Source organism: Lissotriton vulgaris (genome assembly GCF_964263255.1).
Source record: "Lissotriton vulgaris chromosome 8 unlocalized genomic scaffold, aLisVul1.2 SUPER_8_unloc_1, whole genome shotgun sequence".
Taxonomy (NCBI): Eukaryota; Metazoa; Chordata; class Amphibia; order Caudata; family Salamandridae; genus Lissotriton; species Lissotriton vulgaris.
In genome coordinates, this window is record NW_028240615.1 from 4,481,261 (window position 1) to 4,495,428 (window position 14,168).

The following is a 14,168-nucleotide window of genomic DNA, read 5'->3' on the forward strand; positions in this document are numbered from 1 at the left end:
TGAAAGCAGGAGCATTCACAGTGATAGAAGACACAAATGAACCTGACGAAGAGGAGAGGGAAAAGGGAGGTGGGTAGTGCAAGCAGAGGAGCCTGATTACAGCAATAAAAACACAGATGGCAGCTGTGCACGTGCACAAGCTCGTGAACGCAAGCTGTAGGCCAGCAAAAGCCTCTGGTGGCACTTTTAAGAGCCACTTACTAAATGTCTTGAAGAGACAGCGCAAGAGAGAGAGAGAGCGCGATAGAGAGAGAGGGAGATGGAGAGAGAGAGGGAGAGGGAGAGAGAGAACACACCTAAATGTCTCAATTCTCTCTGCATGGATGTAGACTTTGGTCATCTGGGTGGAGGTGGCTGGTTGGTCATTGTGGATTTCTGATAGAAGGTAATAAAGGAGATTACTTCCGATTATAGGTTTGAAGCTACAAGCCCATCTCAAGCTAGCTGTGCTCCCTGAGATACTGGCCACAGGCAGAATTGAACTGGACAGGATGAGGAAAGGGCACCAGCATAGATCAGGGGTTTGGCAATTTCATATGGTAGAGATGAATGCTCGAAAGGCAGGCACACATCCTGAACAAAGCCACATAAATATTTGAGTAGAACATGTTACTAATAGAACAAGAATTGTGGAATATGAGGCAGGATGATGGTAGAATGAATAATACCAATTTGTTTCCTAGGAATGACTAATGTTGCACCAATTTCTGGTTGCAGGTAGACATGCTTGGATGTTCTGGGGAGGTAGTGTCATTGAACGTTTGCTTAAACAAAGCAGTGCAGCATAGGCTTGTGAGATTCAGGAGTAGTAATTGCAATGTATATATGTCACTCCGATGCAAACCGGAATTGCTGCAAGGATTAGCCACATTTAATTGTGCATCTTCACAGTTGGAGCCTTACAATGGGTCGTCATTCTAGAGCTAAGGTGTAAGGATATGCAACTTTGAGAAAAAGACCACTGTAGCCAATGCCAAGATTTTACAAGCTCATGAGGGAAAAGCAGGCTCCAGCACAGCATGATTTAAGATGTAGGGCAATATTATGCCATAAGTATTCAAATCCCACAGGCGAGCTTCCTACACATCCCTTTTGATTCATCTTCATTCGTCCTGGAGAGTGGCCTTCTGCAAACGCGTGATTCCAGACTCTGAGGAGCCTGTGCCCGTTTGCAAGAACAGCTACAGTGAGTGCTGATTGCGGGGGGTTTAATGATCAAAATCTGCCCTGTCTGCTGTTCAGCCAGACCACGTGTAACAGCTCTAAGTTAAGCGTGCTGACAAGGAAGGGCTCAATCTAAATCTCAGGGGCTTCTGGGAGGTACCATCTTCTTGGTAGTCCCTTTTGGCCCCAAACGTCTTGGTAGCTATCTTTCATGCCTGGTTGATTTACTCAGTTTGGACTGGTCATGAGTACTCTCTCCGCTTCAGTTACTGCTCATGCACCTGTAGGCTCCTTGGAAAATGTGAGGGAGAAGATCGGGTAGATGGGGTTGCCGGCTTCCCGTGCCCTTGGACTACTACAATTTAGGTGCCCTTCTACTCTTCAACCTCTTTCTTGACATTGAGCTTTTTTATTAAGAGTGGTGTGGGTTCTTAGGAAATCTCTCCATTGATATTAGGCTGTTCTTTTGTTCCTGAAGTATGCTGTTGTACGGTTTTCCATTTTGGGTTTAAAAGACAGATGCTAAAGCTTTCTGAGGGGGCCTTGGGATCGCTTTGTAGGGGTTGCTGGCATCAATTTACGTTAAAGTTTTTGCTAGTTAAGTCATTTGATAAGGCTACTGCAGGCTGACTGGGTACTGAAAGCGGCCCTAGTAAAAAGATCGACCAGCCCCCAGGGGAGAGTGGGGCGGGTGCTAGGGGAAAGGACCGTCCCCCGGGGGAGAGTGGGGCGGGTGCTAGTGGAAAGCACCACTCCAGTCTCACAGTAACCACTAGCCCTTTTGTTACAGACGGCCGATTAGCCCCCTAGGGGTACAAAACCGGCCCCCATCCTGGCGGCCCACCGGGTAAACGACCGGTGCCCGCTACGCCCAGTCAGGCCCTGGGCTGCTGTCTCTTCGATACAATATTTTATTTATCCTCAGAGAAGTGGAGGATCATCTGAGTCCTTTGAGGCGGAAGACTGAATGGTTTGACAATGAAAATGGCAGCCATAGTGATATGGACTAGCAGTACTGGTGGAGCTAAGGCCCCTTCTGTGCTGGAAGCCCTCCTTGGTTGCTACTCCATGCTGAATATGCCATTTGTCTCAAGGTTGCGTATGTCTCTGCGTAACCAGTCTCAATTCTAGAGAGGAACAGGCATGGCATACGATGACGGTTTAGAGCTCTTGTGTTTTTTTTTTGGACACATCTCAGGGGTATGGGCCATCCGATGACCAATTGATATTTTATTGGTATGACAGATCAGGATAAATCAGCCCAGTGTGGCCTCAGTTGGGGAATAACCTCAACAACATGTCTTGCCTGTTCTTCGACAGATATCCCATTTCCTTCGGGTCCACAGGCCAGCCCATTGGGGTTTGCAGTTCTCTTCAGGGGTGGGTAATATATATATCACTAAATGCCTGAGACATGATAATTTCTGTCAGGGGCAAGAAGATTTTATGTCTATTTTGTCAGACAGACAACTAGATATAAAATCAAAGCAAACAGGGACAAAGTTGCAACACTTTCGATCTCAGCCAATCAAGAAGGCTTGGCATGGGAAAATGTGCAAGTCCAGGATCATTTCATCAAACCCTTCAGGCCCCGGTTCAAACCCTCCAGGGCCCGGTTCAAACCCTCCAGGCCCCGGTTCAAACCCTTCAGGCCCCCGTTCAAACCCTTCAGGCCCCCGTTCAAACCCTTCAGGCCCCCGTTCAAACCCTTCAGGCCCCCGTTCAAACCCTTCAGGCCCCCGTTCAAACCCTTCAGGCCCCCGTTCAAACCCTTCAGGCCCCCGTTCAAACCCTTCAGGCCCCCGTTCAAACCCTTCAGGCCCCCGTTCAAACCCTTCAGGCCCCGGTTCAAACCGTTCAAACCCTTCAGGCCCCGGTTCAAACCCTTCAGGCCCCGGTTCAAACCGTTCAAACCCTTCAGGCCCCGGTTCAAACCCTTCAGGCCCCGGTTCAAACCCTTCAGGCCCCGGTTCAAACCCTTCAGGCCCCGGTTCAAACCCTTCAGGCCCCGGGTCAAACCCTTCAGGCCCCGGGTCAAACCCTTCAGGCCCCGGGTCAAACCCTTCAGGCCCCGGTTCAAACCCTTCAGGCCCCGGTTCAAACCCTTCAGGCCCCGGTTCAAACCCTTCAGGCCCCGGTTCAAACTGTTCAAACCCTTCAGGCCCCCGTTCAAACCCTTCAGGCCCCCGTTCAAACCCTTCAGGCCCCGGTTCAAACCCTTCAGGCCCCGGTTCAAACCCTTCAGGCCCCGGTTCAAACCCTTCAGGCCCCGGTTCAAACCCTTCAGGCCCCGGGTCAAACCCTTCAGGCCCCGGGTCAAACCCTTCAGGCCCCGGGTCAAACCCTTCAGGCCCCAGTTCAAACCCTTCAGGCCCCGGTTCAAACCCTTCAGGCCCCGGTTCAAACTGTTCAAACCCTTCAGGCCCCCGTTCAAACCCTTCAGGCCCCCGTTCAAACCCTTCAGGCCCCCGTTCAAACCCTTCAGGCCCCGGTTCAAACCCTTCAGGCCCGGTTCAAACCCTTCAGGCCCCGGTTCAAACCCTTCAGGCCCCGGTTCAAACCCTTCAGGCCCCGGTTCAAACCCTTCAGGCCCCGGTTCAAACCCTTCAGGCCCCGGTTCACACCCTTCAGGCCCCGGTTCAGACCCTTCAGGCCCGGTTCAAACCCTTCAGGCCCCGGTTCAAACCCTTCAGGCCCCGGTTCAAACCCTTCAGGCCCCGGGTCAAACCCTTCAGGCCCCAGTTCAAACCCTTCAGGCCCCAGTTCAAACCCTTCAGGCCCCAGTTCAAACCCTTCAGGCCCCCGTTCAAACCCTTCAGGCCCCGGTTCAAACCCTTCAGGCCCCGGTTCAAACCCTTCAGGCCCGGTTCAAACCCTTCAGGCCCCGGTTCAAACCCTTCAGGCCCCGGGTCAAACCCTTCAGGCCCCGGGTCAAACCCTTCAGGCCCCGGGTCAAACCCTTCAGGCCCCAGTTCAAACCCTTCAGGCCCCGGTTCAAACCCTTCAGGCCCCGGTTCAAACTGTTCAAACCCTTCAGGCCCCCGTTCAAACCCTTCAGGCCCCCGTTCAAACCCTTCAGGCCCCCGTTCAAACCCTTCAGGCCCCGGTTCAAACCCTTCAGGCCCGGTTCAAACCCTTCAGGCCCCGGTTCAAACCCTTCAGGCCCCGGTTCAAACCCTTCAGGCCCCGGTTCAAACCCTTCAGGCCCCGGTTCAAACCCTTCAGGCCCCGGTTCACACCCTTCAGGCCCCGGTTCAGACCCTTCAGGCCCGGTTCAAACCCTTCAGGCCCCGGTTCAAACCCTTCAGGCCCCGGTTCAAACCCTTCAGGCCCCGGTTCAAACCCTTCAGGCCCCAGTTCAAACCCTTCAGGCCCCCGTTCAAACCCTTCAGGCCCCGGTTCAAACCCTTCAGGCCCCGGTTCAAACTGTTCAAACCCTTCAGGCCCCCGTTCAAACCCTTCAGGCCCCCGTTCAAACCCTTCAGGCCCCCGTTCAAACCCTTCAGGCCCCGGTTCAAACCCTTCAGGCCCGGTTCAAACCCTTCAGGCCCCGGTTCAAACCCTTCAGGCCCCCGTTCAAACCCTTCAGGCCCCCGTTCAAACCCTTCAGGCCCCGGTTCAAACCCTTCAGGCCCGGTTCAAACCCTTCAGGCCCCGGTTCAAACCCTTCAGGCCCCGGGTCAAACCCTTCAGGCCCCGGGTCAAACCCTTCAGGCCCCGGGTCAAACCCTTCAGGCCCCAGTTCAAACCCTTCAGGCCCCGGTTCAAACCCTTCAGGCCCCGGTTCAAACTGTTCAAACCCTTCAGGCCCCCGTTCAAACCCTTCAGGCCCCCGTTCAAACCCTTCAGGCCCCCGTTCAAACCCTTCAGGCCCCGGTTCAAACCCTTCAGGCCCGGTTCAAACCCTTCAGGCCCCGGTTCAAACCCTTCAGGCCCCGGTTCAAACCCTTCAGGCCCCGGTTCAAACCCTTCAGGCCCCGGTTCAAACCCTTCAGGCCCCGGTTCACACCCTTCAGGCCCCGGTTCAGACCCTTCAGGCCCGGTTCAAACCCTTCAGGCCCCGGTTCAAACCCTTCAGGCCCCGGTTCAAACCCTTCAGGCCCCGGGTCAAACCCTTCAGGCCCCAGTTCAAACCCTTCAGGCCCCAGTTCAAACCCTTCAGGCCCCAGTTCAAACCCTTCAGGCCCCCGTTCAAACCCTTCAGGCCCCGGTTCAAACCCTTCAGGCCCCGGTTCAAACCCTTCAGGCCCCGGTTCAAACCCTTCAGGCCCGGTTCTCATTTTATCTTCGCCCACTGCATGAGTTCACGTTGTACTACAGTGTTTGAGTGTCTGGCAGGGACACACTTTTGTTTACGAGGTAAATGAGAGGGAGACGCTGAAGTACAAAAAATAACTCCTTTGGAAATACATGTTGTGCCCTTTAGAGATCTAATAATGCTCACACACTGAGTGGAGGGGCATAAACTTGCTGGAGACTGACTAAAGCTTTTAATGGTCAGTCGGGACAACAACGTTGGACTTTACTGTCAGAACGTTTTGACCTGTTACTTTAAAACTTTAATTTCTGCTGCTCTGCCAATGATCGCGCAAATGTTTAAACTGGTGTACGCTGCCATTTGCATTTGTCACTCTTTCTGTGAAAAACAGGCTATTTAGAACAATGGTTCTGGAAAACATCCTGACATTTCTGCAACTCGGTGATCAAACGTGCCCAAGCTTACTATTTGGAGTGTGTGCCACAAAATGTTGTGCAAATACAGTTGTTTTTGTGTGTGTTGTAATTCTTTATTAAAACCTTTGCATATAATTTCATCATGAAGACAGTTCTCTCTTTGGTCCTGGGCTATGATCTGTGCATGTTCCAAGACTTTCAGTGTGCATCATAGCACCTCGAAGGCTTCCTCGCTGTACCATCTCCTCACAGCAGCACTGAAGGTGGCACCGAGGGGATTGAGGCCCTGTCTGCTGGAGCCAGGCTCCGCTCCTTGACATGAGTGGCAGCGTTACAAACGCAGTCTTTCCAAAATATAAAGCAAACAATCTCAAAATTCAGTTATGTTGATGAATGCCATCTATTCTGTGCTTGGTGGGCATGGGAATTGTAGAGCATCACATGTAAAAGAACAGAGAGCCTTAAACAGCTAAAGAGGGTAGGGACGGCTGAGGAGGGCCAAACCCATGGTAGAGTTACAGGATTATCACATAAAATAAACAAATATACATTAAATCTCATTGTAATTCATTTGGATAGCCAATGATAAATCTGAAAGTCTAGCCATGGATTTTGACCTGCCCTCATGGACTTACGCTGGGCACATCAGCCACAAAATCCAAAACTTCCTTGAAACCCTTCTCCTTCAGCAATGTACATTTATATTTCTTATACATTCGTAGAATGTCCCTCCTTGGAATAGAAAATGAGTGGCTTCTTCCAGTCTTTTGGGAAATCCGTGGATTTCTTTGCGGGTACTATCTCTACTAAAGTCGTGCATAAGTTAGGCACATGTTATGCAAACCTTCCCTGTTAAGCACTGCCTAATGCATAAATTACTTTGCTCACACGGCCGGCTACATCAAGGGTAACAGCCTGTCAGTAAGCTTTGTGGCTTTTCTATTAGCACAGTCCTCTCTGAGAACGTTGGTATAAAATAACCTCAGGAACTGGCCAGAGCAGACTGTAACACATTAGGAATAGGCAGTAAAGATATTCCCTGCAACACACCACGCTTTCTGTAGGAAGTGGGCAGAGATGCCTGTGAGAGGGCGGTGTTTGTTTACATTGTATATGGGAGAGGAGCTGAATCACAGAAAATGTATTGCTCAATGCAGCTTTAGAAGCACATTTGTTTTATTTTAAGAGATGCTAAAAAGGAGGGACGTGAACGCAGATAGCCGCAAACCCCCCACTAGCAAAGGGCCAACCAGCAGCCAGCAGAGTACCGGTCCAAAACCTTTGGTGCAGCCTGTTCCATTCCGCAATAGCTGATTTGAGTTATTGGTCAGTCCACCACTAGCAGAGATGGACTATGACTGACCCTGCCTTTTTTCCTATATCTTCATCCACATTCCGATAGGCCAGCCCACCCTTGTAACAGCACTGCGACATGTCATCCCCTAAATCCAGCGCACAAAAGGAGATAGGTCCTTGACGGGGCTTAGGGAGGGTTGGACCCTATATAAATCTAACACACAAAAGATTGCCCCCTTCTCAGTTTACTTGTAATTGGGGACCAAATAAACAATTTCATTAAATCTGGTCCGGTATATTTATTTATACCTTTTAGTCATGTTATTTCATACAAAAAATTATTTCAAATGGCAGAAAGAGAATACACAATACAAAAGATCTCCGCGATGACGCAAGACTCCTCAACACACTCAACTGCATAACACCCACCGAACCTAAAAACAATGCAACATGGTCAACCTTTGAAACCTACTCCGAAGAAGAAATAGGCAAATTGCTCAACACCTTGAAACCTTCCAATCACCTCACGGATCCCCTCCCTGCTAACGCTGTCAAAGATTTCATCCCACTGCTCCTTCCTCTTTGGACTAAAATCATCAACAGCTCGCTCCAAGAAGGAACCATCCCTGACTCCCTCAAACTTGGACAAGTCACACCTTTGCTAAAGAAACCTACTGCCGACCCTTCCGACCTAAACAACTACCGTCCCATTACCAATATTCCCACTCTCGCCAAATTACTGGAAAAATGCGTTCAACTACAACTGACTAAACACATCGACCTGTTTGATCTCCTCAACCCGCATCAATCAGGCTTCCGGGCAGGACACAGCACTGAAACTGCTATGACTCACATAATTGACGACGCCCTTCAAATCCTAGATCAAGGTGATACCTGCCTCCTCATCCTGCTTGATCTCTCTTCGGCATTCGACACTGTCAAACACGAGAAATTACTCGATCTTCTGAGCACAAGAATGGGTCTTTCTGGGACTGTTCTCAAGTGGTTCACCTCCTTTTTACACAACAGGTCGCAGAAATTCAAGAGTAACAACCTGATGTCCTCTCCAATACCTGTGTCGTTAGGCGTCCCCCAAGGATCTTCCCTATCACCAACCCTGTTCAACCTAGTTATGGAACCTCTCACCACCTTGCTTCAAGCATCCAATGTACTTTTTCACATGTACGCAGATGACACCCAACTATATCTCAAATTACAATCCCCCAACGACATTTTACTACTGAACTCTACGATTAGAAGCACCCAATCCTGGCTTGCTGATAATCATCTCAAACTCAATGCTCTGAAAACAGAATTCCTGCTGATCGCACCTCCTGCGAAGATCCCCATCACGCAAACCTGGCTTAAACAGTTAACGGCACTCAATGTCCAACCCATCATAGTGGACTCAGCGAAATCTTTAGGCATAACCCTCGACTCCAACCTTAACATGCAGCAGCATATCAGCAAAGCCACTAAGGGAGCGAACTTGCAAATCAATACATTGAGGAAACTTAAACCCTTCCTACCAGCCAAAGACTTCCAAACTGCAGTACAAGCTTTAGTAATCCCACGAATTGAATACGGCAGCACCGCCCTCTGCGGTCTCCCGTTAACCAGCACTGCACCCCTTAGAGCCTCTCTAAACGCTGCAGCCAGACTCATCACTGGATCAAAAAAACACTCGCACATCACACCTGATCTGAAAATGCTGGACTGGCTGCCTTTTGAAGCCAGAATACATTTGAAAATCGCCTGCATGACACACAAGGCTCTACACCTGAGTTTGCCCGGCTACCTCACTCAGAAGCTGTCAATCTCTGGCGGCTCTAGAAACACTAGAGGCACAGACAATCTTCTACTAAAACCTCGAAGATTCCGGAAGGTAAAAACCTATAAACGCTCTTTCTCAGGAATGGCACCCAGGATCTGGAACTCACTCCCTCCTGAAACCAGGCTCATCTCCTCCTTCACACTCTTTAAGAAAGAAGTAAAAGCTATTTTTATGGCCAAATACACCTGACCTATTAGCCTGGATTTGGAAAGACCCTACTCTGACCTGTATTACTTTGTTCGATCTCTATGTCTATGTAGTTCACCTTGAGCCATTCTGTGTTGGAGTAACACCGCGATTATGTATTTCACCTGAATTATTGTCGCTACTAACTATCTACGCACACATTTAATTCGCTGTTCGAACTCTATGAATATGTATCTTACCTGTATGATTGATGCCACTGACTATCTATGCACACATTTAACTGTTATACTTGCACTATTGTTTGCCGTACCACTTATGTGTAACCCCACTTTCTTGCTGGCATTGTATGATTGATGCCACTGACTATCTATGCACACATTTAACTGTTATACTTGCACTATTGTTTGCTGTACCACTTATGTGTAACCCCACTTTCTTGCTGGCATTCCCAGCCGTGTAAAGCGCTCTGATATCTGCAAAGATCCTGTTCGCGCTATATAAAACTTTCAAAATAAATAAATAAATAAATAAAAGATTACTGACAGTCTTACTCAATCAACAATTAACACAAAACACATTACGAAAATATCCAAAAGAATAACATCAATATTACATCCAACAAACAATACAAATTGCAGTGCAACAATTTTGCAATATATTAAACCATTTCAATGATCAAAATTATTTTCATGAAAAGAGCTAATTCATTACAAGAGCAAAAAAAGAGGATGTATCACTTTTATCCTAAAACACACTAAATGTTACAATTAGCTCTTGCTGGATTTGCCAACGCGTTTCAAGTTCGGGCCATAAATGTCCAAACCATCATCAGGGCTCTGTGTTTTGTGTTAATTGTTGATTGAGTAAGACTGTCAGTAACCTTTTGTATTGTGTATTCTCTTTCTGCCATTTGAAATAATTTTTTGTATGAAATAACATGACTAAAAGGTATAAATAAATATACTGGACCAGATTTAATGAAATTGTTTATTTGGTCCCCAATTACAAGTAAACTGAGAAGGGGGCAATCTTTTGTGTGTTAGATATCCCCTAAATCCAGGCAACAACCTCTACTGTTTGGGAAGTGTATGACAAGTTGGTTTGCATGAGGGTAAACTTGGAGCAGGTAATTTATACAGTGTTTGAAGGACATGTGAGTCTCTGCAGAGGGAGCAAGCATGTTTATGTGTAGTTAGTATTTCGGTGCTTGGAATGACTCTTTCCGTGTCAATTTACAGTGGACGGGCTGGGCTGTCTGTCTACAGGAGTTCTGTGTCTGTGCATGGTGTCGGTGTGTCTCTGCAAGCTTGCAAGACATGTATGTGTGTATGTGTGCTGTATGGATGTCTGAAGTGGGTGTGTGTCTGCACAGAGGGGGTGTGTCTGATGTGGGGGGGTGTCTGAAGTGGGGGTGTCTGTACAGAGGGGGTGTGTCTGCACAAGAGTTTGTCTCGGTCTACTCTGGGAGGGTGGGGTTGTGTCTGTCAACAGGGAGTGCATGGGCCTATCTAGAGTGGGTGTGCTTTGGCCTGAGTGTGGGGCAGGGTAGGAGTATGTCTCCAAGGATGTGTCCCTGCATGGGGTTGGGTATCTCTACAGTAAGTGATGTATGTATCAGTCTCTGCAGGGCTGTGTACACCGGTACTGTAGTTGTGTGTGTGTACAATGGGTTTACGCAGTAGGTGTGTTGGTCTGTTCTGGGAGTGTGTGTCATTGGAGTTGGGTTATGTGTATGTGCAGTGAGTATGTCAGTAAGGCAAGATGAAGGGCAAAGAACCAACAGGGATGGAAACAGGCCAGGCGTCTAGTGACAGACAGCACCTCCCCAACTGCACAGAATTTTTACTGCAACATTGAGATACTACACACCTTCTACTCACTTCAGAAGATCGTACTACCAGAATATTGTAAACAAAATACTGAGGAGCAAAATATTGAACAGGTAATCGCTACGTACTGATTTACTATACTCAACTCCAGACTTTAGTCCTCTGTATTTTGGCAGCGTGATATTTCTGTAGCAGATATTTCCACATACAACCAACACGGATGGATGTGCAAATGAGCTGCAGCTTGCTTTCTGGACCAGTGTAGCCAAACTACTGTACCTGAAGTCAGTCATTCAAGTTAATTTATTGTTGTGTCTCAGTACTTAAGGAGAATATAACTTTTCTCAGCAATAAAATCATGTTCTAATGTAGCATTTTTACAAATCATTGATATCGTTGGTCTGTTTAATTCAAACAAAAATATATTAATGTTTCTGCAACAGCACACAAAATTGATTTGGGAATAGGTGGGACAAGTTCATTGTCTCACAGGACATGTAGATTTCTGTTGCATTTTGTCCCATGAACAATTAGATTATTTAAAAATGTTCCCACCACTATCTCTTTTATAAAAGCTAGGGATAATTCTTTTACAGAGATTTGTAGGGCCAATACCAAGGCCTCTCCGTGCTCCGTCTATCATTCTGGTTTGTGAGGCTGAATATGGACGGAGTGAACTTTGGCCAGGGGCATAATTATCACTAGAGCAGTAGGTGCTACTGAATTAGTGCCAAGGGGTGTGATGGGCCGCAGCTACTCCTTATGGGAGTCTTTGTCCCCAAAGGAGGTCAGAGACCCATTTTCTATGCTGCATTAGGCCCACAGCCCCAAAGAAATGTACCATATTTGATTACAGTGTCTTCCATTCTGTTTTGCCTTGTGTGTGCTCTTCATTTGTTATAAGTGTGATCACACGGTGTTGCAGCGTTAGTGGCTCACTGGTGTTTTACAACAGTGATAGCTGTCTGGTTAGCGTCAAAAGCAGTGAATGGGTTGAGGCAGGCAAAAAAGGATTTATTTAACGGTAATCTTCATTGCGGTTAGTCCTGTACTTGAACATCCCTATCATAGCGAAAGCCACCCACCAACACAGGTCTATTCTGCCTTCTATGACGCACAGGATATGATTGGAGTGGCGGCATAGTCTGGATGGGTAAGGCTGTCACCTCACATTTCTTTTTGGACTTCCTGGTGTACACGTGGCATCCACCACAATAGGAAAGATGGGGAAGAGGGTACAACAGGAGCAATAAAAGTGGCTGGGAATTAACTAGTTAAATTTCAAGCAAACGCATCAGCATATGTGTACCACATGTTTTTCAGTGCATTACATACTACCACTCACCCGTCCTGGGATAACAAGGTTGTCAATGCCTATCAGGTCTTTCTTGAGTTCCTGCAGCTTCTGAAAATTCTCCATCTTGATCATCGTCCCGTGCAGCTGGGCTACTAGTTCAGAAATTTCAGCCAGAGCAGCTAACAGAAACAAACAAACAAAAAAAAAATACAATAGAAGTTATTTGCATAGATCTTTGTGTTTTTTTGGCTCCTGAGCTTGGTGCTTGAAGGTATACTGGTACCAGGATATAGTACAACCTGGAGACCAGTAAATGAAAACAGGTTTTATTTAATTTTTGTACCTTTATTTTTAAGTTCCAATATTATTTATTGGAGTGGTCACAAAAACCTGAGTTGGGTATACCCACCTGGAACGTATGGTAACCTTCCTTTTCATTCACCCATGACCTACTCACGCCCTCTGCAAAGCACTAGTCTGTGCGGCTATAAAAAAGACAACACACACACTCCCTCCCTCCCCCCCCCAATCCGCCCTTCAGTCATGCATGGGACCTCATTAACATGTAACAACTACTCGCTGTCCAGCAAGCCTAGGACTCTAAGCCTTGTTGGGCCAGATAGGCGTCATTCAAGTTTGCCAGTTCTGGATCCCACATTCTGAAGGTTAAGGACCTCCCCATTCTGGTCGCATGCTATTTTTTTCGTGTATAAGCAAATGTCATAACTTTATTTAGATTTTATTTTCAGAAATGCACATTGCTGCTCAGTCGCATAAAAACAACAAATTCTTACAGCGTTTGCTAAGTTTAGAAGAATGCAATAGCGATATTAGAATAAAAGCAATTACCATTCTCAGAAAAGCGAGAAAAGCCAGTAAAGGTAGAACCTGACCGACTCTGAGGTTTAGAATTAAGAAAAAAAGTGCAGCATGGTGGAAATCGATTGCCCACCAATAGGGTTTTGTGAAAAACCCCACCCCTCTTCAACTAACGGTGGTTGACGTAGTTCTATAAAGAGTGGCTCAATGTAAATGAGATGCAATGATTTGCCAGAGATGAGTTGAATATGCAGGAGGAGCAAGAATTTGTATAAAAATTGAAGATAGTGGTTCAGAAAGGTGCGTCACTGACCAAGAGCTTACTGAGATAACTTGAATGCAGGATGTTTGAACAATATATTGCCATGTGCACTATATTTGCTGCTTGTGTAATAGGAAATGTATCAAACTGTATCCGCAGCATTGCATAATGGCATACATGGATTTTCCACGATGTAACTGTTTGCAAATCGATATGTGGAAAAAATACACAGGCTCAAATTTTATAACAATTTTTTATGTCACAATTAAATGCTGCACATCGGATAGTTTTAAAATATGGAGTCAACTTTCATGACAATCGATTTTTTTTTATATCACACTAGCATAAAAGAAGTTCTAAACTAATTTGCTTACTTTTTTCTAAAGAATTATTCATGGGTGCGTATTTTTATGTTAACATCTCTAACACTCATTTAAATTCATTTATAAAGAATACATTTGTTTCAAGTGATTACACAATTAGTTTCCTTCATTTCTTCCTTGGTGCAAAAATCTATTTACATGGAGTCTGGACGGAGGCAAACCTATTTGCCACATTCTGTACCACAGGAGAGGCAAAATGGGGGAAACTGGTTTACCCACCAGTAAAATGCTATTTATATATAGCCTCTGTTGTCCTAATTGTCGTTGGAGTATGCAAGTTAGCCAGTGTGTCTGCGGTGTGGACAATACACGGTACAGTTTGGTTAATAAGGGGTTCAGTTTTCCAACTCTTGGTACCAAGTGAACAATTTTCAAAAGGAAGGTCTTTAATTTTCTACATTTCATGTGTATTAAAAAAAATACAGCCTCTCTCAGGTAATTGCATAGAAGTGTTTGTTTATGC

The 14,168-nt window shown here is 46.6% G+C and overlaps 1 protein-coding gene across 3 annotated transcripts in view; it reads right to left on the minus strand.

Annotated features, from left to right (window-relative positions):
- Nucleotides 1–14,168, minus strand: part of FARP1 (FERM, ARH/RhoGEF and pleckstrin domain protein 1) — a 576,707-nt gene that overhangs the window by 55,187 nt on the left and 507,352 nt on the right. For all 3 annotated transcript variants that reach the window (XM_086947879.1, XM_086947877.1, XM_086947878.1), the window contains exon 19: nucleotides 12,290–12,420. In XM_086947879.1, the coding sequence (XP_086804005.1) occupies nucleotides 12,290–12,420 (131 nt within the window). The remainder of the gene's footprint in view (nucleotides 1–12,289; nucleotides 12,421–14,168) is intronic.